This window comes from Ranitomeya variabilis, chromosome 6 (assembly GCF_051348905.1).
Source record: "Ranitomeya variabilis isolate aRanVar5 chromosome 6, aRanVar5.hap1, whole genome shotgun sequence".
NCBI classification, from domain to species: domain Eukaryota; kingdom Metazoa; phylum Chordata; class Amphibia; order Anura; family Dendrobatidae; genus Ranitomeya; species Ranitomeya variabilis.
This window is the reverse complement of record NC_135237.1, coordinates 16,281,067-16,306,823: the sequence shown is the minus strand read 5'-3', so window position 1 is coordinate 16,306,823 and position 25,757 is coordinate 16,281,067. Positions and strand designations below refer to the sequence as shown.

General features: G+C 50.0%; 1 protein-coding gene across 3 annotated transcripts in view; it reads right to left on the bottom strand.

The window, feature by feature from the left end:
• LOC143781358 (uncharacterized) overlaps positions 1-24,355 on the bottom strand; it is a 37,416-nt gene extending 13,061 nt beyond the window's left edge. The window contains exons 1-27 of one of the 3 annotated variants that reach the window (XM_077267924.1): positions 24,205-24,355; positions 19,496-19,823; positions 16,870-16,980; positions 16,669-16,782; positions 15,550-15,663; positions 14,844-15,278; positions 13,740-13,871; positions 12,732-12,842; positions 12,535-12,654; positions 12,111-12,233; positions 11,967-12,023; positions 11,497-11,617; positions 11,314-11,412; positions 10,968-11,060; positions 10,721-10,870; positions 8,133-8,276; positions 7,932-8,054; positions 7,635-7,802; positions 6,941-7,054; positions 4,814-4,945; positions 4,442-4,555; positions 4,220-4,366; positions 3,996-4,136; positions 3,659-3,805; positions 2,365-2,490; positions 2,174-2,284; positions 1,854-2,015 (exon numbers count right to left, since the gene is read on the bottom strand). In XM_077267924.1, coding sequence (XP_077124039.1) covers positions 1,854-2,015; positions 2,174-2,284; positions 2,365-2,490; positions 3,659-3,805; positions 3,996-4,136; positions 4,220-4,366; positions 4,442-4,555; positions 4,814-4,945; positions 6,941-7,054; positions 7,635-7,802; positions 7,932-8,054; positions 8,133-8,276; positions 10,721-10,870; positions 10,968-11,060; positions 11,314-11,412; positions 11,497-11,617; positions 11,967-12,023; positions 12,111-12,233; positions 12,535-12,654; positions 12,732-12,842; positions 13,740-13,871; positions 14,844-15,278; positions 15,550-15,663; positions 16,669-16,782; positions 16,870-16,980; positions 19,496-19,819 — 3,733 coding nt within the window. In that variant the 5' untranslated portion in view covers positions 19,820-19,823; positions 24,205-24,355. The remainder of the gene's footprint in view (positions 1-1,853; positions 2,016-2,173; positions 2,285-2,364; positions 2,491-3,658; positions 3,806-3,995; positions 4,137-4,219; positions 4,367-4,441; positions 4,556-4,813; positions 4,946-6,940; positions 7,055-7,634; positions 7,803-7,931; positions 8,055-8,132; positions 8,277-10,720; positions 10,871-10,967; positions 11,061-11,313; positions 11,413-11,496; positions 11,618-11,966; positions 12,024-12,110; positions 12,234-12,534; positions 12,655-12,731; positions 12,843-13,739; positions 13,872-14,843; positions 15,279-15,549; positions 15,664-16,668; positions 16,783-16,869; positions 16,981-19,495; positions 19,824-24,204) is intronic. The other 2 variants (XM_077267923.1, XM_077267925.1) reach the window with 2 other exon arrangements.
• Positions 24,356-25,757: the final 1,402 nt, after the last annotated feature.

Genomic DNA, 25,757 nt, shown 5'->3' with positions numbered 1-25,757 from the left:
AGCTGTCACACAGACAGCTCTCCAGCGACCAACGATGCCGAGGTCCCCAGGTAACCAGGGTAAACATCGGGTTGCTAAGCGCAAGGCTGCGCTTAGTAACCCGATGTTTACCCTGGTTACCAGCGTAAACGTAAAAAAAACAAACACTACATACTTACATTCTGGTGTCTGTCCCCCGGCGTTCGGCTTCCCTGCACTGTCAGCGCCGGCCAGCCATAAAGCACAGCGGTGACGTTACCGGGGGACAGACACCGGAATGTGAGTATGTACTGTTTGGGTTTTTTTACGTTTACGCTGGTAACCAGGGTAAACATCGGGTTAGTAAGCGCGGCCCTGCGCTTAGTAACCCGATGTTTACCCTGGTTACCAGTGAAGACATCACTGAATCGGCGTCACACACACCGATTCAGCGATGTCTGCAGGAGTCCAGCGACGAAATAAAGTTCTGGACTTTCTGCTCCGACCAGCGATATCACAGCGGGATCCTGATCGCTGCTGCGTGTCAAACTGAACGATATCGCTAGCCAGGACGCTGCAACGTCACATATCGCTAGCGATATCGTTCAGTGTGAAGGTACCTTAAGGCCTCTTTCACACTTCAATAGTCAGCAATTCTAATTGATAATCACGTGTCAGCAGAATGACTTAGAGCTTGGACATGTTGAGACATATTCTGTATATATGTGTATTATAAGAATATATCAAGGTGGTCCCTGATTTCCCCATCACGTCTTTCATCTCCCGTCATAATGCGTCGTTTTGTGAAAAAAAAAAACAGATCCTGCGATTTTGCCAGCAGGATGCTTTATTTTGACTTGTATTAGCGACAGATTGTGATGGATGGTCACACGTTTCATCCGTCGTGCACTGGATCAGTCGTAAAATTGCTATCAGTCAGGCGGAGAAATGTTTTTTCTGCACGTCGGAAAATCGCTCAGCGACGGATCCTGCGTTGCCCGTTGTTGGCTATAATGGAGGCCTATGGGCGCAGGATCCGTCACTGACTGTCAAAAGCAGAAATCCAGTGACGGATGCCGTCTTTTCAAACTGAGCATGAGCGGAAGAATTTCCCATCAGGGAAATTCTCTCTCTTTTTAGTAACCAGATACAATATTAAAAATGAAAAAAAATTAAAAAAAAATCACAATATTCTCACCTTCCAGCGTCCTGCGCAGTGTTACCGATGCTCGCGATGCTCCCGGCAGCTGCCATTCCCAGTAATGCCTTGCGAAATGACCCAATGATGTTGCGGTATCGCTAGACCGCTACGTCAGAGGTCATTGTAACGCAAGGCATTACTGGGAATGGCAGCTGCCGGGAGCATCGGTAACACTGCGCAGGACGCTGGAAGGTGAGAATATTGAGATTTTTAACATGGATTGTGTTGTGTATGCGCTTTCACAACGGAAAACCACTGCGAAGACGCATACACAACAGGTGCACATAGCCTCGACGGGTCCTTCAGAAAAACGGGCCAAGTGCACCCACTTTTTACAATCTGCACAGGATCCGTCATTTCAACATTTTGACGGATCCTGTGCAGATTGTAAAAACGGAAGTGTGAAAGAGGCCTAAGACTTCGTGCCCTCCAGAGCTGAACCTGTCATGAGGGCATGACCTGCACCATAAGAAAAAGGGGCTCAAGGGGTTTCCAGTTTAAATAAAGCTTTGTCACATTAAAAGAAAAAGTTCCGCAGCTTTCTATTAGACTTTATTTTTCAAACCTCCTCCACGGGGCACATCCTACACTGTAAGGCGCTGGACCCGAGGGACAAGTTGTTTTTTTTGGGGGGGGTAGACTGCTGTGTTTGAGAAAAATAAAATCTATTAACCCTTTCTAGTCACTTTCTCACCATTACAGGAGGAGAGGCGATTGGATCTGTCCATTCTCCGGACCAGGGACTGACCGACAGCAATGCTGTACATGGCCCGGGACGGGTTACTGGCCTCTGTGCTCGGGATCTCCTCCATAAGTCTCATCAGCCCTGTTAGGTGAACGTTTGTGGCCAAGGATCCTGCAAAGGGTTAAATTAGTGCTATGACTATATGACGGATCCTACCGTGATCAGCCTGATCGGATAGTTAACCCTTCATACACCCCACAATCAATATTGCTGCAGAGAATCCACTCCAAGCGAAGGCCTGGCACATGCAGGATGAGGACGGTGCTGACCTGACTGCGTTGGGACATCAGGACTCTGCGGGGGCAGGATCCACTGCCTGGATTTCTCCGATGGATGCTTTTCATCTTTCTCCTGCTTCACTTTCACCTCCGTAACAATTCCTGGAAGAATATTAGAAATCAGTGATGGATATACAACCTTCATGTGTGTTGTCCGCCATCGCCCGCGTCTCTGCAGGTACCTTGTGCACTGGAGCGGCCTGTGTCTGCGGGGGACGTGACATTTACAGAGGGGCTGAGCCGGCGCCTGGGAATCTTTCTCACGCAGTTCATGACACTCATCAAATGGGAGATTCCAACAGATGGATCTGGATGATGAAAGTTACACATTTATAGCATCTCTATGATGGATCTAAAGATTGTACGTCTGGTCCTGTGCGGGGTCCGGAGCAGGGGGCTGTATGCAGCTGTGCCCCGAAGACCCCAGAGAGTTCACTATCCCAGGCTGTCACCTTCCATATTAACGCTCCATACTACATCTTCCAGCCTGGTGCTGTGTTATACTGCTCCTGTGCATTTAAAGGGATTGTCCAAGCCTGGGCCAAGAGCTATGTGACTGCAGACTGGTATAGGGACAGCGTGCGGGAATACAATTCCCCGATGTGATCATAGGCCAAGAAGATGTGATCGGCTTCCCTTGATAGAAGAGAAGTGAGAGAAGCCTGATGAGACCGGCCGATGTGTGACCAAAGGGGTGCAAATCGCACACATGCGGTCACTTGACTGTCAGCTAACAGGGGGACATAAGGGAACGGTGACCGTGTGCCCCGCCAGCTGATACCATCCGGCAGTCTGCAGTGACTACAAAGTTTAGCCCTAACAATGGACAAACCCTTTAAGTGGCAGAATCCCAGAGGGGCAGCCGTTCAGACGATTGTGGGATGTTGATGGTTTACCATGGAAGCCAATGACCCACTGAAGGCCTCCATTGCCACCATCTTGGTGCGGCAGTGAAGCTTCGCCACAGCCTGAACTTTTTAGGAGATTGTGATTTTTACTATCTGCTGGAATACTGACTTATTGCCCTAAACCGTACAAGTAATCAAACAGCAAGTGAAAAATTAGAAGAAAAAAATATAAATAAGTAAAATGCATGAAACCCCCCTTTGTTCCCCCCGACCACAAAATAAAAGAAATAAATCACATTTCATTCTGCTAAAAAACGATCAAAATATCATAGATACCCCCAAAATGGCACCAATGAAAACGCCAGAACATGCAAAAAGGCAGGCCGTGCCGCAACGATGGAAGTATACAAGAGTTACAATACTCAAAACTGGGACTCAAACCAAATACAGTTTTTCACCAGTTTTTTGGGGATATTTGGTAAAATAATGATTCACTCAAAACGACAATTTGCTGCACATAAACCAGGCGCCATACGGCTGCAGGGATGGGAACATAAAAAGGTTCTGGCTCTTAGATGAAAGGGAACAAACAGAAGTGCAAAAACAACAATTCAGGGTTGACACTTACCCTTACTGGGGGTCCCAGGCAGCTCCTCTGGGGGTCTCCACAAATCACGGTGGCTGGGAGAACAACTGCTGACAAGCCGGGAGGAGGCAGACATCTCTAGGGTGGGCCGCTTTACACCCCGTAAGACAGCAGAGCTACAAGACGCATCTGAAATGGAGAGAGGCTACTGAGAAGAGCGCGGGCTTTGCATGGGAAGTCCAGGGGGATTCATCAGGCCCCTTCTCAGTTGACCCGGGGGTTGTGCAGTTTGGCGACTTCCCCTTAATGTTTCCTGAGTGCGGCCCCTCCATGAGCAGCTGCACCCGGTACAGGACGTCTAGGATTACGGCCATCTTACCCTCAGAGTGGGTCCTCTTCACTCCCAGTCCTGCCCTCCGGGACTCCTCGCTGCTGTGGGATCCACCGCTGGACATACGGGAATGGATCTTCTCCAGACACTTCCCCAGGGCGGACAGAGGGACCGGGCCCACGTGTGGCTCTGCAGCAATGACAGTACAGAGGTGAGTGCCCAATAAAAGCAGTAACCCCGGCGCCCACCCTGGACTCGCCCCAGCTCCTCACCATTTCTGCCAGCTCCGGTATTCTGACCATCTGACGTCCTGGGCTCTACGCCCCTCAGCTGGGCCGCTCCATTGGCGACTGCTACAGTGAAGGGATTGGGCAGAGGCGCAGGTATTGGGGGGTCCCGGGGGGAACTGGCTGAGGCTTCTATAGTAACAGAATAAACACTGTCAGACTGCCGTGGGCCTTCCTCCATATTTCACAGCACTGCAGTAAAGTTACCTGCGCCCCATCGTGAGGCGGACCATGTGCTGTTGTAAAGACGCGGGCGGACGGCAGAGATCTCCTTCAGGCAGTTCACCAGTCTGTGCAAGGGGGAGCTGCCCAGGGGGGTGTCTGCAAAAAAATATATTATATATATTATGTCAAACAGCCACAAAGGGCATCTGAGGAGACAAGAGGATGTCAGACGACCTCAGACTCCGACAGACAATGCAGCAGAGCTGGAGACAATGACAGCCAAGCCAAAAACTGCAGAACTGTAGTGAAAAAACAGCCGATCTCAGGGATCTGATGAGTCGGGAGGTGGAGACCCCAACTCAGTGCAACAGCCCCCAATAATGCAGAAAGGGACAAGGACAATCGCCACATTACCTGACGGGGATCTCAGGGGGGAAGCGGCCACATGCCAGTGCTCTCTCTCTGTGGAAGTGGAGCCCGGATGATGGTAGGCCTTCCTACCATAAATTGGGGACTCGGACAAGTCTCTGTCACTCCCAGAATCCTCTGCAAAAGGAAAAAACGTCCTTCAGTGACTGAGATCTACTTACATCACCATGACAGTGCAGAATAGTGAGTGCAGCTCTGGAGTATAATACAGGATGTAACTCAGGAACAGTAATGTAATGTATGTACACAGTGACTGCACCAGCAGAATAGTGAGTGCAGCTCTGGGGTATAATACAGGATGTAACTTGGGATCAGTAATGTAATGTATGTACACAGTGACTGCACCAGCAGAATAGTGATTGCAGCTCTGGAGTATAATACAGGATGTAACTCAGGATCAGTAATGTAATGTATGTACACAGTGACTGCACCAGCAGAATAGTGAGTGTAGCTCTGGAGTATAATACAGGAGGTAACTCAGGATCAGTAATGTAATGTATGTACATAGTGACTGCACCAGCAGATTAGTGAGTGCAGCTCTGGGGTATAATACAGGATGTAACTCAGGATCAGTAATGTAATGTATGTACATAGTGACTGCACCAGCAGAATAGTGAGTGCAGCTCTTGGGGTATAATACAGGAGGTAACTCAGGATCAGTAATGTAATGTATGTACATAGTGAATGCTCCAGCAGAATAGTGAGTGCCGCTCTGGAGTATAATACAGGATGTAACTCAGGATCAGTAATGTAATGTATGTACACAGTGACTGCACCAGCAGAATAGTGAGTGCAGCTCTGGAGTATAATACAGGAGGTAACTCAGGATCAGTAATGTATGTACACAGTGACTGCACCAGCAGAATAGTGAGTGCAGCTCTGGAGGATAATACAGGATGTAACTCGGGATCACTAATGTAATGTATGTACACAGTGACTGCACCAGCAGAATAGTGAGTGCAGCTCTGGGGTATAATACAGGATGTAACTCGGGATCAGTAATGTAATGTATGTACACAGTGACTGCACCAGCAGAATAGTGAGTGCAGCTCTGGAGTATAATACAGGATGTAACTCAGGATCAGTAATGTAATATATGTACACAGTGACTGCACCGGCAGAATAGTGAGTGCAGCTCTGGGATATAATACAGGAGGTAACTCAGGATCAGTAATGTAATGTATGTACACAGTGACTGCACCAGCAGAATAGTGAGTGCAGCTCTGGAGTATAATACAGGAAATAACTCAGGATCAGTAATGTAATGTATGTACACAGTGACTGCACCAGCAGAATAGTGAGTGCAGCTCTGGGGTATAATACAGGATGTAACTCAGGATCAGTAATGTAATGTATGTACACAGTGACTGCACCAGCAGAATAGTGAGTGCAGCTCTGGGGTATAATACAGGATGTAACTCAGGATCAGTAATGTAATGTATGTACACAGTGACTGCACCAACAGAATAGTGAGTGCAGCTCTGGAGTATAATACAGGAGGTAACTCAGGATCAGTAATGTAATGTATGTACACAGTGACTGCACCAGCAGAATAGTGAGTGCAGCTCTGGGATATAGTACAGGAGGTAACCCAGGATCAGTAATGTAATGTATGTACACAGTGACTGCACCAGCAGAATAGTGAGTGCAGCTCTGGAGTATAATACAGGAGGTAACTCAAGATCAGTAATGTAATGTATGTACACAGTGACTGCACCAGCAGAATAGTGAGTGCAGCTCTGGGGTATAATACAGGAGGTAACCCAGGATCAGTAATGTAATGTATGTACACAGTGACTGCACCAGCAGAATAGTGAGTGCAGCTCTGGGGTATAATACAGGATGTAACTCAGGATCAGTAATGTAATGTATGTACACAGTGACTGCACCAGCAGAATAGTGAGTGCAGCTCTGGGGTATAATACAGGAGGTAACCCAGGATCAGTAATGTAAAGTATGTACACAGTGACTGCACCAGCAGAATAGTGAGTGCAGCTCTGGAGTATAATACAGGATAAGTAATGCAACATGGACATTTGTTTTAGAAATATCAGGGAACTATATAAATTGCAATTCCCTAAGATGAGGCTTAGTGGAACATAAAATACAGACCTTGCTTTATTTTTATTTTCAGCTCCCCCAGACCAGTGCAGTTTGCTCCATGATTAGGGGAAACACTCGGGTTTCTGGGGGAAGCAGCTGTTGAGCGGCTCAGCGACGTCCCACCTGTTGATTATGATCAGAAGGGTAGAATATATTTGCAAACAGGTTTAGTCTCATTTTCTCCACTTTGCGACACTTTTCGTCCAGAAGATTGACCGGGGTCACAAGACTAAGGGTATTGTGCACGCGTTGCGGATTTTGCTGCGGATCCGCAGTGTTTCCGCAGCTGTGGGTGCGCAGCAGTTTCCCATTACATTACAATACAATGTAAACCTATGGGAAATAATAAACGCTGTGCCCATGCTGCGGAAAAAAACGCACGGAAACGCAGCGGTTTACATTCCGCAGCATGTCACTTCTTTCTGCGGATTCTGCAGCGGTTTTACAGCTGCTCCAATAGAAAACCGCAGGTGTAAAACCGCAGTGAAATCCGCAGTAAAACCGCGGTAAATTCTGCAGTAAAAATGCAGCGTTTTTGCCCTGCAGATTTATCAAATCCACTGTGGAAAAATCTGCAGTGGACCATTCTAGGTGTGCACATAACCTTACAGGACGCAATGGTCGTATGTTTGCTGACAAGTCAGCGAGGTTAGCTTCATTGCCCCAATTACTACCGACAGCACTGTGTACCTGGCGCACTCACCTCCAGAGCTGCTGGGTCTCAGGACATGGTCAGGAATCACACAGTCCCGGGGGCCAGGACTGTACAGGGGAATTTTTGGAAAATGGGAAATATTGGGCTTCACAGGAAAGATCTGTCTCTGTGGTGCAGTCAGGGGGTGAGCCGGACTGCAGGCTGTTGGAAACTCTTCTGTGGGAACAGATAGAGGGAATTTCTATAATGCCGTCCATAGATAACTGGTCATAAACGTGACCGACAATTCTGTGTATTTTGCAAAAGCCTGAAAAACTTTATGCCATTTCTGATATTAAAAACCACCTTGCTTGATCCGCAGCCTGGCCTCGGTGCTGGAGCATGGGTCACTCTTGATACAGGACGGTGACATGGGCAGATGAGTGACAGGCGCGCTGTACCTGGAGGACTGACTCACAGCGACCCCTGCTGGAAGAGAAGCCATACATCAGTCACCCGGCGCAATGGTCAGGATTGCTACATAGCCGCCATGATTGGGACACTTACGTTTCTCTGCTTTGGTCACGATTTTGCCATTACTTTGCTCCACAAGCTTGTGCACCCCCAGACCAGATAGGACTTCTGGGGTCTCGCTCATAGGAGCGTGGGAAGAAGCTGGAGAACAAGCAGGGGTATGATCCTCCGTTTTAACTAAATCAATAAAATCCACAAATTAGAAAAACATTTCAGGATGTTCTGCAAGAAAAATCCTCTGTGCAACCCCAGAATGAAGTACGGTCATTAATGCCTTCATGATGCAGCGGCAGAAGCCGTAGACTGGAGTTTGTAGACTTTGACAAAGGTGGGGATGGAGGACAAGATGGCAGCCTTGTGGACATGACCAGAGACGGCCAGAAGCCTGACCGCCCAAGAGGCCATGACAGTCCTCGAGGAAGGAGAGGTCACCCGAAAGGGCCTGGTCTTCCACGATAGCCACGGCTCTGTCCCCCAATAACATTAACGTCAAAAGCCAGTTTTGTGCCTAGTGTCTGAGGGATAGTCCACCAGATCACGAGCAAATATACATTATATATATATATATATATATATATATATATATATATATATATATATATATATATATATATATATATATATATATATATATATACATATACACACACATATACACACACACACATATATATCATATATATCTATATATATCTATCTACTATATAATTGTCTAGGGGTCACTTCCGTCTGTCCTTCTGTCTAACGGTTATTCGTTCGCTGATTGGTCTCGCCAGCTGCCTGTCATGGCTCCCGCAACCAATCAGCGACGCGCACAGTCCGGAAGAAAATGGCCGCTCCTTACTCCCCGCACTCACTGCCCGGCGCCTGCATACACCCCTCCGCTCACTGCTCACACAGGGTTAATGCCGGCGGTAACGGACCGCGTTATGCCGCGGGTAACTCACTCCGCTACCGCTATTAACCCTGTGTGACCAAGTTTTTTTTTACTATTGATGCAGCCTATGCAGCGCCAATAGTAAAAACATCTAATGTTAAAAATAATTAAAAAAATAAAAAAATGATTATATACTCACCTACGCCGCCTTTCCCGCTCCTCGCGATGCAACCGGCACGTTCCGGTCGCACGGATGGTCTGGCAGAAGGACCTGCCATGACGGCACGGTCATGTGACCGCGACGTCATCACAAGTCCTGCGCGGAAAGGACCTGCCGTGACGTCACGGTCATGTGACCGCGACACGGTCACTAGACCGCGACGTCCTCACACCCTGGGACCGGAAGATGCCGCCTGCACCCCACACAGGCGACAGTGCTACAACGCGCCTGCGGAAGGTGAGTATATGTTTATTTTTTATTTTTTTAACCTGTGTCATACGTGGCTGGGCAATATACTATGTGGCTCTGTGCTGTATACTACGTCACTGGGCAATATACTATGTGGCTCTGCTGTATACTATGTAACTGGGCAATATACTACGTGGACATACACATTCTAGAATACCCGATGCGTTAGAATCGGGCGACCAATCAGCGACGCGCACAGTCCGCAAAAAAATGGCCGCTCCTTACTCCCCGCACTCACTGCCCGGCGCCCGCATACACCCCTCCGGTCAGCGCTCACACAGGGTTAATGCCGGCAGTAATGGACCGCGTTATGCCGCGGGTAACGCACTCCGTTACCGCCGCTATTAACCCTGTGTGTCCCCAACTTTGTGCTATTGACGCTGCCTATGCGGCATCAATAGTACAAAATGTAATGTTAAAAATAATAAATAAAAAAACCCCTGCTATACTCACCCTTTGTAGTCCGCTGAGTCGCTCGCGCTGCCCGCCATCTTCCGTTACAGGTTGCGGTGGCAAACATCGTATGGCAGAAGGACCTGCCATGACGTCACGGTCATGTGACCGCGACGTCATAACAGGTCCTGCGCTCAGACCAACCCTGGGACCGGAAGCTGCCGTGGACTAAAATGGGCCCTCGGAAAGGTGAGTATATGTTTATTTTTTAACCTGTGACAAACGTGGCTGTGCAATATACTACGTGACTGTCCGCTGTATACTACTTCGCTGTGCAATATACTACGTGGCTCTGTGCTGTATACTATGTCACTGGGCGATATACTACGTGGCTGGGCAATAAACTACGTGGCTGGGCAATATACTACGTGGACATGCATATTCTAGAATACCCGATGCGTTAGAATCGGGCCACCATCTAGTATGTATGTGTGTATATAATATATCTTACTACTTTTTAAATATTCAAAACTTGGCAAATAAAAAAAAACAACAAAGTTTGTTTTATGTCCCCATTTGTGAAACTCCTTGTTTACTTTCCCTTCGATGGATCCACTCAGAACTTATCTTTTTTCTTTTCTGAGACAAGATGTCATTTTGTTAACATTTTGGAGAACAAACAATGTTATGATTCTTTTTTTTTTTTTTTCTTTTTACACTTTCTTTGGGGAACGTTGAGATCCACAGTGGTGCTCCAAGTGGCCGTTAGCTTTCCCAAATTCCCACAGATATCACAAAGAAACCGCCGACTACAATCCAACGTTTCCATCTTGAAAACACAAACAAACAATCTCCATGTACAGAACATGGCGCCCGTCTCACCTTCCAGCAGCGGCCGGCTGCTCCCGGGATCCTCTGTGCTGCAGGCAGGAGAGCTGCTTCCATCGGTGACCGAGCTGCCCAAGAGGAAACCTGGAATCTCGTTCACGAGACGCATCAAGGCGCCGAGGTGACTACTACTCTCAGCAGACTCTGAACAGAAAGCAATAGTGTAGTGAGGGTGAGCAGGACAAGGAGGCGATGATCCCATGTCACACATCCGCGGCATGAAAGGCTCCAAACATCTCACCTCTCCCAGTACAGGGTGAGGTGTCCCCATTATCCTTCACCATCGCGCAGACACCATCCATATCCAGGTCCAGGAGACACGGAGGATCCTCCTCTGATAGCAGAAAGCAGAGTCTGATCACTAAACTAAAAAGGGTTTTCTGGTTTTAAGTAAAAACAAGAATTCTGTGAAACTGCATATATGACCATATATCATATGACTAACCTATACCAATAATCGTACCAGCATGATGCGGAACGCAAAGCTTTACAGTTTCTGAACTGTAAGGTAGAAATGTTTCTACTTACTGACAGCAAGCAGAGATCTGCAAAATGGTGAAAACGGCATTATCCATCAATGCACTCACCATGCAGAAAGATCCTTCTGGGGGATCCCAGATTTACCCACAGATTCTCCTCCTGGTTCTCGATCTGTAACACCAGGTTGGGTTTCTCCTGTAAGTTCCCTGGGGCGAGGAAAGAAAATAAGTACTATGAGGACAAGCAGAACCTATAGGATGACATGGGGTACATTGGCTGTAACGACTTACCCAGGGAGATCAGAAACTGGAAATTATCAGACATCACCTCCCTGTACACGTTCTTATCCTCGCTCCCAAGCAATTCCCATTCTTCCTTCGAGAAATATATGGCGACGTCTTCAAATGTGACCTGAATGGCAGATATAGAGGAAGAGGTCAGAAAAAAGTGGCAAGAAAAGCACAAACACCCAAAATAATATGTGAAAAGGGGAACGGCTATTTAGGCCACTTCCCAACAAAGTCATTGCTTAGACGGCAATGTCACAAATATTATCACCGGTGTTGGTATCTGCAGAAGTGATGATGGCACAATGCAAAACGACAACTCCCATCAGCAGCAGTTCTCAATATAGTGGGAATTGCCATTTGCTACTTATTCCAGGCTTTTATGTTGCTTCAACGTCTACCCAAGTAGTTCCCAACCTCCGGAGGCATTACAACTGCCTGCAGAACGATTACACATGGAAGATGGGCAGTACCTTATTCTCCAGGCAGACGCCGATGTCCTGAGGATAGACCGGGCCCATCTCGCCCTCCTGTGCAAGAATACAGGCCATTAATGGGTTAATCCTTAGGACACGGCTCTGTGCAAAGGTTCACCAATAACCTGAAGAATGCATCACCTGACATTTTGGAGCAGCACAGGTGCTCAGAACCGGGGGGCAGCTGCGACTCTTCGGAGGTCTAGGAGACGAACTCTTTGGATTTTTTTGTGCTCTTTGTGGCAGCAGAAACCAATCACGGGTCTGGAAAGACAAAAACGCCAGGAATCCATGTGAGCAGCAGGCGAGAAGGCACAGAACGTGCAACACAAGAGCGGGCAGAAAATCAATAAAGGGATAGATAAAAGGGGTACGACCCCAGGCCTCTCGTTCGTCCTCATGGTGGACAGAAGAGCATGTAGGACCACTGCTGCATTCACCGTCTATAGAAGATTCATGGGATGAAGGGAAAATTATGCTCCGTGCCAACTTCAGAGCAGAAAGCGGAGCTCTCATTGCAGATCAATAACAGACAGGTAATACCATGTAGAGGACTAGGACCTACCTGCGTTTCCTGGTGCTGCCGGGATGTGACGACAGGAGGTGATAAGTCACAAGAAGTGCAGGGTGCGGGGACGTCTTCATTCACTGCCGCGCTCTCCGGCTCCACAAAATTCACTACAATCTGAAAGAGAAAATTACACTGAATCTTCCTCCAGGGAGGAAATAATATCTATATAAAGGGACAAAATCTGCACCTACCTGCTTGACACGGTGGTGGGCTGAGATACAGGGACACCGAGAGGAAGAGGCGGCAGCGGAGACACATGGAGGAAGCGGCACAGTGCACTGCTCCAGCAGATCCCCAACACACTGAGCACGGAGAGAAGAGATCAACACACAAATTACCGCAGAACATGTGTATGTACCGTACAGGAGGGAAGCGGCACAAAATGTGCGATTATAACGAGCGACTATAACGAAGGGACGGTATAATACTAGTTATATTCTTGATTGTGAAGTCTCCACAATCAGTGATGGTTTGGGGAGCCATGTCATCTGCTGGTGTAGGTCCACTGTGTTTTATCAAGACCAAAGTCAGCGCAGCCGTCTACCAGGACATTTTAGAGCACTTCATGCTTCCCTCTGCCGACAAGCTTTTTGGAGATGGAAATGTCATTCTCCAGCAGGACTTGGCCCCTGTCCACACTGCCAAAAGGACCAATACCTGGTGTAAAAACAACAGTATCACTGGGCTTGATTGGCAGCAAACTCGCCTGACCTTAACCCCATAGAGAATCTATGGAGTATTGTCAAGAGGAAGATGAGACACCAGACCCAACAATGCAGACGAGCTGAAGGCTGCTATCAAAGCAACCTGGGCTTCCATAACCCCTCAGCAGTGCCACAGGCTGATCGCCTCCATGCCACGCCGCATTGATGCAGTAATTGATGCAGAAGGAACAAAGATCGAGTATTGAGTGCATTTACTGATCATACATTTCAGGAAAAACATTTCAGACTTTAAAATAATTTTTGTGTTATAAAGTATTCTAATTTACTGAGATAATGACTTTTAGGTTTTCATTGGCTGTAAGCCATAATCATCAACATTAACAGAAATAAACACGTGAAATAGATCACTCTGTGTGTAATGACTCTATAGAATATAGGAGATTCACTTTTTGTATTGAAGAATTAATATAAATTCACTTTGTGATGATATTCTAATTCTGTGAGAAGCACCTGTAATGCAGTTTATTACTTCACCTGGTTTATAGAAGGATCTATACAGAACCGTCTGCAGGTTCGCCGGCTGTGAGGAGACATCGGGGGCTGTGAGGGGGTCTCTGGTCTTGGTTCACATTTCCTGAGATGTTTGGGTGTTTGGTCATCAGCAATCTGGTAATACAGAGATATAATAATTCTACCAGTAGAAGGGTCAGAAATGTCACATAGGGGGAAGTATCGGAGGTCATCAATCTACACGCAGGATGCAAAGATGTACAAACAAAAAGTTGTGTAATAGATTAAGTGTCTATTCCTTGCCATAAGCTTGCTGCTTGCTGTCAGTGAAATGATGAAAACGTATCCTCGTCCCGCTCACACAGCAGAGCGGTTATAGTAAAGCTAATCCTGCTCCAGCCTCTTCTGCATTGGGAGGTAAACTGACATGGCTGCAAATATCCGCCGCCACGCAGGCGTCTGCACCAAGCATATGTGAGCGAGATGTGTAGACATGACATCAGCGAGCCCCGTTAACCCCCGAAGAGGAAGGGAGCGGAGCAGGATCACCCCTTTAAGCCTGGAGTCCTATACAGCAGAGACGCTTGTGCTTATGATGCATTAGCGCATACAGATTTATCTACAGTCACACGCGGTCACAAATCCTCAGGACTCTGCCAGGACATCCATATTTTATCTGAACTAGAATAGTCCTATTCACCATCAGCAAGCAGGGATCTTCAATATGATTATCAAACCACAAAAAAAAAAAAAAAAAAAAAAAAAAAACTTCAAACTTAATCACAAAAAAAATAAATCATCAAATATCGCAGCATCCATAAAACAATAAAAAAAAAAAAATATATAATCAAATACCCTCAAAATGATCCCCATTATAAAACTAGATTGTCATATATAAAAAAAAAAAAAAAAAAAAAAAGACTGCCCCCGACGATGGTGCCACAGCGCGGTAGTCTACCCCAGATGACGTCGCCACAGCGTAGTAGTTTAGCCCCCGACGACAGCGCGGTAGTCTAGCCCCTGATGACGTCACCACAGCGCAGTAGTCTAACCCCCGATGATGTCAGCACAGCGCGGGAGTTTAGCCCCTGATGACATCACCGCAGGATATGGCGGCGCCCCAGTTACCTGAGAGTCCACATTGGATCCATCTTCTTGGTCCTGGCTTTCGGGGGCTCCTTGGAGCTCATCTAGGATGGGGGGCAGATAATCCATGCCGGCTTGTCCTCCGCTCACATCATCCTGGGTGCTCCGCTCTGGGCACGGCGGTAGGGTTGGCGTATCTGGTACGGAGAAGGCAGGATCACTGGCTGGACAGATCTGCTCCCGCGGGCTGCAGCTGACCTCGCTGGTTGTGGGGGCGCCCTCCATTGGTTCGGGAGATTCCGCACTGCCCGCACTGGTCTGTGTGCTCACGTGGACTGGTCTCGCCGTATGGACCGGGGCACTGGGCTTAGATTTTCCTTCAGGTTGGCTGCTGGCGCTTATAGTGAGGGGAGATTCCTGAGATGATGACGAACATGCGGCTGATTCATGGGGGTGATCCAGGAGGATGAGAACAACCTGGTAGAGAGAAGGGGAAAGACGTTACCAATTATGTCCCCCAACCCCACTGGAGAAATCATCACACAACCGTATGCGGCCATACTTTTATCATCTGTGGATTTCAGGATCTGAAATAAGTGTGATGGTCGTGTACGAGGAAGCGAGATTGGGACACGAGCGGCCGAGACGACGGGACCAGAGGCCGCGGTCCAAGCCTTCTCATAGAGTCCTGCTCCACCATGCAGTACTGCCACCCCATCATCCGAGACGCCCCATCAGGACTGCTCACCTGCTTGACCACTCTCTGCTGGCAGGGGCATCCTCCCCGACACTGGGGGGCGCTCTCTGTGGACACATTGTCCAGCGTAAGACTCTTGGCTCCTTCCCGAAAATTGAGAACGATCTGTGGGATAATAGAAGTCATCAAATCCCAGAAGATTATACAGATATAAATTATGATGTGCTGGGAAAGAACAGGGCTCAGTAATCTTTCCATAGACAGCGCCACCCTCCTCCATGGCCTGCGCCTGTAACTGCAGCGTATCTCCGAGCCAAGCAGATGGCTTCTGCATTCCTCTCTGCCGATCAGGCCCCCACTCCTATGATGTAAAGACCCCCCACACAGGATCAGTACTCGTCTCCTGAAATACTCTGTGCTGCTCTGTGACCCTATTCCAGCTGCACCTACAAAAAACTAAACTGTGCCTAATAAGACCCCTCTCTGTCCCATCTGACCTCTTACGCGGCGCCTCCACCCTCCCGCACATACAGCGCGGCGCTCCACCCTCCCGCACATACAGCGCGGCGCTCCACCCTCATCCACATACAGCGTGGCGTCTCCACCCTCCCCCACATACAGCGCGGCGCTCCACCCTCCCCCACATACAGCGTGACGCTCCACCCTCTCCCCACATACAGCGCAGCGTCTCCACCCTCCCCATCATACAGCGCTGTTCTCCACCCTCCCCATCATACAGCGCAGCGTCTCCACCCTCCCCATCATACAGCGCGGTTCTCCACCCTCCCCCACATACAGCGCGGCGCTCCACCCTCCCCCACATACAGCGCGGCGCTCCACCCTCCCCCACATACAGCGCGGCGCTCCACCCTCCCCCACATACAGCGCTGTTCTCCACCCTCCCCATCATACAGCGCAGCGTCTCCACCCTCCCCCACATACAGCGTGGCGCTCCACCCTCCCCCACATACAGCGTGGCGCTCCACCCTCCCCATCATACAGCGCAGCGTCTCCACCCTCCCCCACATACAGCGTGGCCCTCCACCCTCCCCCACATACAGCACGGCCCTCCACCCTCCCCCACATACAGCGCGGCCCTCCACCCTCCCCCACATACAGCGCGGCCCTCCACCCTCCCCCACATACAGCGCAGCGTTTTTGACACCTCACCTGGCTGACGCCGGGCTGGGGGCTGACAACCGTGGTTCCTGTGCTGCAATGTGACATCTGCGGTGCGTGAGGAGCCGAGGAGCGGACATCAGCCGACCCTCCACAGTCTGCAGCCTGAAGCAGTAAGCAGAGTCTCAGAGCGGACCCTTCACCACAGGGCGGAGGACCCCCCAGTACCGGCGGGGTGTCTGCGGCCTTTACCTGCACTGTATGTGATGTCTGGGCATTGGGCCGAGCACAGGAGGGATGTGCAGACGCTGCCGGCCGAGCCTCGCTCTGTGGGCCACATGCGGACGGCACGGAAGTGTTAGCCTGGGAGAGAAGAGGAAGAAGCGTTACATCAGGGCAGAGTCCCTCCTTATACAGCTCACCGCAGAGAACGCACGACGGCGATCGCCATCATCCTCATAGCCGGATGCCGTACAGCAGAGGCGAACGTGTGACAGCCATGTCTACAAGTGACATGCAGAAGAAAAGATGGCTGGCCGGTGGTTGCCATGGAAACTGGGGGAGCCGGTTTGGCAGGAGCGATCAGAGATCCTGTATGATTTATGAGGGGAGGAAGGGACCCGGCCGACACTGCAGCTCCTAACAACCCCCATCATCCGCAAGAGTCAGGACAAGGCTCAAAAAACACACCAAGTGTCATCTACATGAGAGAAACGCAAAAATAACAATTTCCTAAAGGAAACTACAGGCACTAAAAATGGCAGCGGGTGACGGAGCCGCCTCTGCGCTAAGAAACGTCCCTGATACACTACTGACCCGCGGCAGCATGCAGTAAGTAGCCCTGCACTGGATACGAGGGAGGCGCCAGTGTGCTGCAAAGGAGACCGAGGAGCCTCCACCGCAGCTGTTCCCAGAGCAAACGCCGGCCGCGCAGCGCTGACAGCAGGGAGATGATTAATGGAGGCCACGCCGGGTGTCAGGGAAGGCTGGGAATGAGAAATTGGAGTGACGCCGACAACTGACAGTGATGAACGATGGAGTCAGGCGTCAGCATCACTCATCACTTCCACATCCATCAGCGCCGCCCTCATGTGTGACCAGGAGGAAAAGGAGCAGAAACCGACAATGTGAGGAGAGGAGTAATAGGACAGAGATAAAGCAGGATTATAGTAGTTATATTCTTGTACATAGGGGGCAGTATTATAGTAGATATATTCTTGTATTAAGGGGGCAGTATTATAGTAGTTATATTCTTGTACATAGGGGCAGTATTATAGTAGTTATATTCTTGTACATAGGGGGCAGTATTATAGTAGTTATATTCTTGTACATAGGAGCAGTATTATAGTAGTTATATTCTTGTACATAGGAGCAGTATTATAGGAGTTATATTCTTGTACATAGGAGCAGTATTATAGTAGTTATATTCTTGTACATAGGGGCAGTATTATAGTAGTTATATTCTTGTACATAGGGGCAATATTATAGTAGTTATATTCTTGTACATAGGGGCAATATTATAGTAGTTATATTCTTGTACATAGGGGGCAGTATTATAGTAGTTATATTCCTGTACATAGGAGCAGTATTATAGGAGTTATATTCTTGTACATAGGAGCAGTATTATAGTAGTTATATTCTTGTACATAGGGGCAATATTATAGTAGTTATATTCTTGTACATAGGGGCAGTATTATAGTAGTTATATTCTTGTACATAGGAGCAGTATTATAGTAGTTATATTCTTGTACATAGGGGCAGTATTATAGTAGATATATTCCTGTACATAGGGGCAGTATTATAGTAGTTATATTCTTGTACATAGGGGGCAGTATTATAGTAGTTATATTCTTGTACATAGGGGCGGTATTATAGTAGTTATATTCTTGTACATAGGGGCGGTATTATAGTAGTTATATTCTTGTACATAGGGGCGGTATTATAGTAGTTATATTCTTGCACATAGGGGCAGTATTATAGTAGTTATATTCCTGTACATAGGGGCAGTATTATAGTAGTTATATTCCTGTACATAGGGGCAGTATTATAGTAGTTATATTCCTGTACATAGGGGCAGTATTATAGTAGTTATATTCCTGTACATAGGGGCAGTATTATAGTAGTTATATTCTTGTACATAGGGGCAGTATTATAGTAGTTATATTCTTGCACATAGGGGCAGTATTATAGTAGTTATATTCCTGTACATAGGGGCAGTATTATAGTAGTTATATTCCTGTACATAGGGGCAGTATTATAGTAGTTATATTCCTGTACATAGGGGCAGTATTATAGTAGTTATATTCCTGTACATAGGGGCAGTATTATAGTAGTTATATTCTTGTACATAGGAGGCAGTATTATAGTAGTTATATTCCTATACATAGGGGCAGTATTATAGTAGTTATATTCCTGTACATAGGGGCAGTATTATAGTAGTTATATTCTTGTACATAGGAGCAGTATTATAGTAGTTATATTCTTGTACATAGAGGCAGTATTATAGTAGTTATATTCTTGTACATAGGAGCAGTATTATAGTAGTTATATTCTTGTACATAGGAGCAGTATTATAGTAGTTATATTCTTGTACATAGAGGCAGTATTATAGTAGTTATATTCTTGCACCTAGGGGCAGTATTATAGTAGTTATATTCTTGTACATAGGAGCAGTATTATAGTAGTTATATTCTTGTACATAGGAGGCAGTATTATAGTAGTTATATTCTTGTACATAGGAGGCAGTATTATAGCAGTTATATTCTTGTACATAGGGGCCGTACTATAGTCTTTCTGGGCATGTCTAAAGTTCCATGCTCTGAAATTTGAGTAGTGGATCAGTTTCGCCTTCATACATCTGCGTCTTGTCCTTCCTCACCTGAGCATTGTTCTTGGGGGTCTGCACGGGGCTCAGTAAGATCGTTGGCTCTGCTCCAGGTCTCAGATTTACGTTTTGGGTTTCATCATCTGGATTTGTTTCGAATGCTTCTTGCTCAAAGTGTAGAGAACATAAGTGGTAGCTGCCATGACGGCCCTGCTCCAGATCCTTCAACAGTTGAGAACAGTTCTGTCCGGAGACCCCGCACAGAGTCGCCCACCTTTCTGCAGCCTCCCGCTCTGCTGGGAATGGGTGGAATGTAACAGAGACGTCCGCCCTCCCAGAACCGTTTCTGCAGCCTCTCACCAGGCAGTGAGACATCATGGACCTGAAGAAAAACAAGAGGCAGAGACCCAGGTCAATCACTGTCCCCTCACTGATCTAGGACATCCTGCAAGGCAGATAACAGGCACTGCTGGCAATCAGCATAATAATAAAGATGGGGCACACAAAACATTGGGAAGGAAGCACTTTATGGGGGATGGGTTGAGAGTGGCGTTGGCCACAGGGATCTTAAGGCCCCGTCTCACATAGCGAGATCGCTAGCGAGATCGCTGCTGAGTCACAAGTTTTGTGACGCAACAGCGACCTCCATAGCGATCTCGCTATGTGTGACACGTACCAGCGATCAGGCCCCTGCTGCGAGATCGCTGGTCGTGTCAGAATGGCCTGGACCTTTTTTTGGTCGTTGAGGCCCCGCTGACATCGCTGAATCGGTGTGTGTGACACCGATCCAGCGATGTCTTCACTGGTAACCAGGGTAAACATCGGGTTACTAAGCGCAGGGCCGCGCTTAGTAACCCGATGTTTACCCTGGTTACCAAAAAAAACAAACAGTACATACTCGCCTTTCGGTGTCCAGGTCCCTTGCCGTCTGCTTCCTGCTCTCACTGACTCCCGGCCGTACAGTGAGAAGTGAGAGCGCAGCAGTGACGTCACCGCTGCGCTCTGCTCTCACAGTACGGCGGCTCAGTCAGAGCAGGAAGCAGACGGCAAGGGACCTGGACACCGAAAGGCGAGTATGTAGTGTTTGTTTTTTTTGGTAACCAGGGTAAACATCGGGTTACTAAGCGCGGCCCTGCGCTTAGTAACCCGATGTTTACCCTGGTTACCCGGGTGCTGCAGGGGGACTTCGGCATCGTTGAAGACAGTTTCAACGATGCCGAAGTCGTTCCCCTGATCGTTGGTCGCTGGGGAGAGCGGTCTGTGTGACAGCTCCCCAGCGACCACACAGCGACTTACCAACGATCACGGCCAGGTCATATCGCTGGTCGTGATCGTTGGTAAATCGCTAAGTGAGACGGGGCCTATAGCGCCGGCCTGTAAATAAAGGTGCACTTAGATATTCTGACTTTGTCCTGTCAATGCACCATATCAGGCCGATCTATCCAGAATTCCTCCCTGCCCAATCCTAAGTAAATGCACCCCACAGAGGGGTCCATTAGTCTCCAGCTAAGGCAGAATCTCCAAAGTGTAATGATCTCTGAGGAGCAGAGTCCTGGGTTATCTGCTGATCAGACTCTGCCGGGAAGAAAGTCATGCATTGCAAAGTAGGGCACTTGTCAACTATGATAAATGCCCCCATTTGTGAGCACTTGCTGCAATAGGATGGGGGGTGCATGGTTATCTCCTAAGCTTACCCTCCTCCCTCAACAAGGAACAGACAGGAGCAAACGTGACAGCGCAGGAAGAAAAAAAAAATACCAGGCAAATAATTGGGCAAAGAGAATTAAAAGTAAAAAAAATAAAAATAAAGTGATAAATGATACAAATATAAAAATGTAATAAAATACAAAACACAAAGATAATAGAAGATACAAATAATATAGAAAATAACACAATATAGAAAATAACAATATAGAACGCTGTCCGAAGGATGAGATTCCACTAGACTTCTATATTCTGAAGAAATTAAGTCTGAAATTAGAAAGTAAATGAAAATAAAAATGAATCTGAATGATGCAGAATAAAAGATAAGAAGAAAATAAAAATCTAAGCAAGGTAAAGTCTGAATCTGCGTTGTAGACTTGGACAAGGGGATATTGGGGGTAAATAGCAGACGGCAATGTAAAGGGGTGAATCGATCGCACCCATCAGTCAGACATCATACAGTTTGCATCATCCCGTGCACAAGCCTTAAGGAGCGCCTACCACGTGCCATCTATGCCCATGTAAGCCCCCAGTCACTGGTGCCCGCTGGGTGACGTCTCCAGCACAGCACTGCAGACACAAAATATAAAAAATATAGACTTTACATAAGGAGGAGGGGGAATATCAGAAGCAACAGCGACCACAACGCAGCAGGGTTCAGTCCGAAGGAAATAAAGTAACAAAATATATAGAAAAGGAAATTAACTAAACTCTGTAAAAAATGTAAATAAAATGCAAAGACGGGAAAATATTAATGTCACCAGCAGCAAACGATAAGTGAAAAAAAAAACATTTTAAATATAAAAGTGTGAAAGGAAAAACTTTATTAAGAATTCAGAAATGACGGCGCAGCCCGAGGTCACAGCGGCGGGGCAGGTGGGGGCTATATGTGGCTGAGGGGGCCGGGGGCGGCCGGCGCTGGGGATGCTCTCCTGTAAGCGGTGACAGACGTCAGACGAGGTGATGAGAACACGGGAATGTGGAGAAGCTGCCGCCATGGAAGACGGTGACCTACACGTAACATAGTGGGGGGCACTGTAGTATTGTGCTGGGCGACAATGGAACTGCTCCACTAATGGGGGTGCGGAATATTGGGGCACAGCTGTACCTGAGCGGCTACATTACCACATACCAGAGTGCTGGGTATTGGGGTGCAGACCCCCGCTGGGGAGACCTCCCCCCGCATTATGTGCAGCAATGGTGCTGAATGCTGAGCGGGGATAACATGGGGTGACGGGCACTGAACAAGTGTTGGGGTGCAGTGACAGGTGCTCGGTGGTGTGGGAGCGGCAGTGACGGGTGCTCGGTGGTGCCGGGCTGCAGTTTGGGGGGGGAGGGGGGGGGGTCAGGCTGCAGTGACGGGGGCTCTGGGTGCAGTTCGAGGGGGGGGGGGAATCGGGCTGCAGTGACGGGGGCTCTCGGGGGGGGGGGTCGGGCTGCAGTGACGGGGGCTCTCGGGGGGGGGTCGGGCTGCAGTGACGGGTGCTCGGTGGCGTGGGGCTGCAGTGACGGGTGCTCGGTGGTGTGGGGGCGGCAGTGACGGGTGCTCGGTGGTGTCGGGGTGCAGTGACGGGGGGCTCGGTGGTGTCGGGGTGCAGTGACGGGGGCTCGGTGGTGTCGGGGTGCAGTGACGGGGGCTCGGTGGTGTCGGGGTGCAGTGACGGGGGCTCGGTGGTGTCGGGGTGCAGTGACGGGGGCTCGGTGGTGTCGGGGTGCAGTGACGGGGGCTCGGTGGTGTCGGGGTGCAGTGACGGGGGCTCGGTGGTGTCGGGGTGCAGTGACGGGGGCTCGGTGGTGTCGGGCTGCAGTGACGGGGGCTCGGTGGCGTCGGGGTGCAGTGACGGGGGCTCGGTGGCGTCGGGGTGCAGTGACGGGGGCTCGGTGGTGTCGGGGTGCAGTGACGGGGGCTCGGTGGTGTCGGGGTGCAGTGACGGGGGCTCGGTGGTGTCGGGGTGCAGTGACGGGGGCTCGGTGGTGTCGGGGTGCAGTGACGGGGGCTCGGTGGTGTCGGGGTGCAGTGACGGGGGCTCGGTGGTGTCGGGGTGCAGTGACGGGGGCTCGGTGGTGTCGGGGTGCAGTGACGGGGGCTCGGTGGTGTCGGGGTGCAGTGACGGGGGCTCGGTGGTGTCGGGGTGCAGTGACGGGGGCTCGGTGGTGTCGGGGTGCAGTGACGGGGGCTCGGTGGTGTCGGGCTGCAGTGACGGGGGCTCGGTGGCGTCGGGGTGCAGTGACGGGGGCTCGGTGGCGTCGGGGTGCAGTGACGGGGGCTCGGTGGTGTCGGGGTGCAGTGACGGGGGCTCGGTGGTGTCGGGGTGCAGTGACGGGGGCTCGGTGGTGTCGGGGTGCAGTGACGGGGGCTCGGTGGTGTCGGGGTGCAGTGACGGGGGCTCGGTGGTGTCGGGGTGCAGTGACGGGGGCTCGGTGGTGTCGGGGTGCAGTGACGGGGGCTCGGTGGTGTCGGGGTGCAGTGACGGGGGCTCGGTGGTGTCGGGGTGCAGTGACGGGGGCTCGGTGGTGTCGGGGTGCAGTGACGGGGGCTCGGTGGTGTCGGGGTGCAGTGACGGGGGCTCGGTGGTGTCGGGGTGCAGTGACGGGGGCTCGGTGGTGTCGGGGTGCAGTGACGGGGGCTCGGTGGTGTCGGGCTGCAGTGACGGGGGCTCGGTGGTGTCGGGGTGCAGTGACGGGGGCTCGGTGGCGTGGGGCTGCAGTGACGGGTGCAGTGACGGGGGCTCGGTGGTGTCGGGGTGCAGTGACGGGGGCTCGGTGGTGTCGGGGTGCAGTGACGGGGGCTCGGTGGTGTCGGGGTGCAGTGACGGGGGCTCGGTGGCGTGGGGCTGCAGTGACGGATGCAGTGACGGGGGCTCGGTGGTGTCGGGGTGCAGTGACGGGGGCTCGGTGGTGTCGGGGTGCAGTGACGGGGGCTCGGTGGTGTCGGGGTGCAGTGACAGGGGCTCGGTGGTGTCGGGGTGCAGCTCGGGCTGCTCCGTGCCGTGCACAGTCCCCCGTGTTACAGGCAGTGATGGCGCCGCGGCCCCTGCACACTCCCGGCCGCCTCTCACCTCGCTCGGACATGCTGCTCCGCTCTGGGCCGTGCGCTCGGTCCTTTTGTCTGGGCTCCGGGGATGTGACCGCCGGGAGAGCGCTGCACGGGAGAGCGCTGCACCGCCGGGCGGACAGGAAGTAGGAGGAGCGAGGAGGCCGCACCGAGAGCAGCACGTCACCGCACAGCACTGCTGGGAGATGTTGTCCTGGGGGAGGGGCGGAGCTACAGAGAACTACAACTCCCGTCATGCAGTGTGTCACAGTCATTAGTGTCCCATTTTTCCCTTGTGTCATAACCATTACCGTCCCCTCTTCTCCCGTGTGTCAGTCATTAGTGCTCCCTCTTCTCCTGTGTCACACTAATTAGTGCCCCCTTCTCCAGTGTGTCAGTTATTAGTGTTCCCTCTTCTCCTGTGTCACACTAATTTGTGCCCCCTCTTCTCCAGTGTGTCAGTTATTACCGTCCCCTCTTCTCCCGTGTGTCAGTCATTAGTGCCCCCTCTTCTCCTGTGTCACACTAATTTGTGCCCCCTCTTCTCCAGTGTGTCAGTTATTAGCGCCCCTTCTTCGAGAAGGGACACACCAGAGTGTGTCGCACTCATTATTGCCCTCTTCTCCTGGGTGTCACAATAGTGTCCCGTCTTCTCCCCGTGCATCAGTCATTAGTGCCCCCTCATCTCTTATATGACCGTCATTACAGTGCCTTCTCCAGTGTGTCACACTCATTATCATCCCCTTCTTCCGTGTCACTGCTATTAGTGTCTCCTCTTATTCCCGTGCGTCAGTTATTAGTGTTCCCTCTTCACCTGTGTGTCGCACTCATTAGTGCCCCCTCATCCCCATGACAGTTATTACCGTACCATCATCTCCCTGTGCATCAGTCATTAGTGTCCCCTCATTAACCATACGACAGTCATTACCATCCCCTCTTCACCCGTGAGTCAGTCATTAGTATCCTCTTCTCCCGTGTCACGGTCATTATCATCCCCACTTCTCCCTTGTGTCACGGTCATTACCATCCCCTCTTCTCCCCGTGTGTCACGGTCATTACCATCCCCTCTTCTCCCATGTGTCACGGTCATTACCATCCTCTCTTCTCCCGTGTGTCACAGTCATTACCATCCCCACTTCTCCCGTGTGTCACGGTCATTACCATCCCCTCTTCTCCCGTGTGTCACGGTCATTACCATCCCCACTTCTCCCGTGTGTCACGGTCATTACCATCCCCTCTTCTCCCTGTGTGTCACAGTCATTACCATCCCCTCTTCTCCCATGTGTCACGGTCATTACCATCCTCTCTTCTCCCGTGTGTCACAGTAATTACCATCCCCACTTCTCCCGTGTGCCACGGTCATTACCATCCCCTCTTCTCCCGTGTGTCACGGTCATTACCATCCCCTCTTCTCCCATGTGTCACGGTCATTACCATCCTCTCTTCTCCCGTGTGTCACAGTCATTACCATCCCCACTTCTCCCGTGTGCCACGGTCATTACCATCCCCTCTTCTCCCGTGTGTCACAGTCATTACCATCCCCTCCTCTCCCCGTGTGTCACGGTCATTACCATCTCC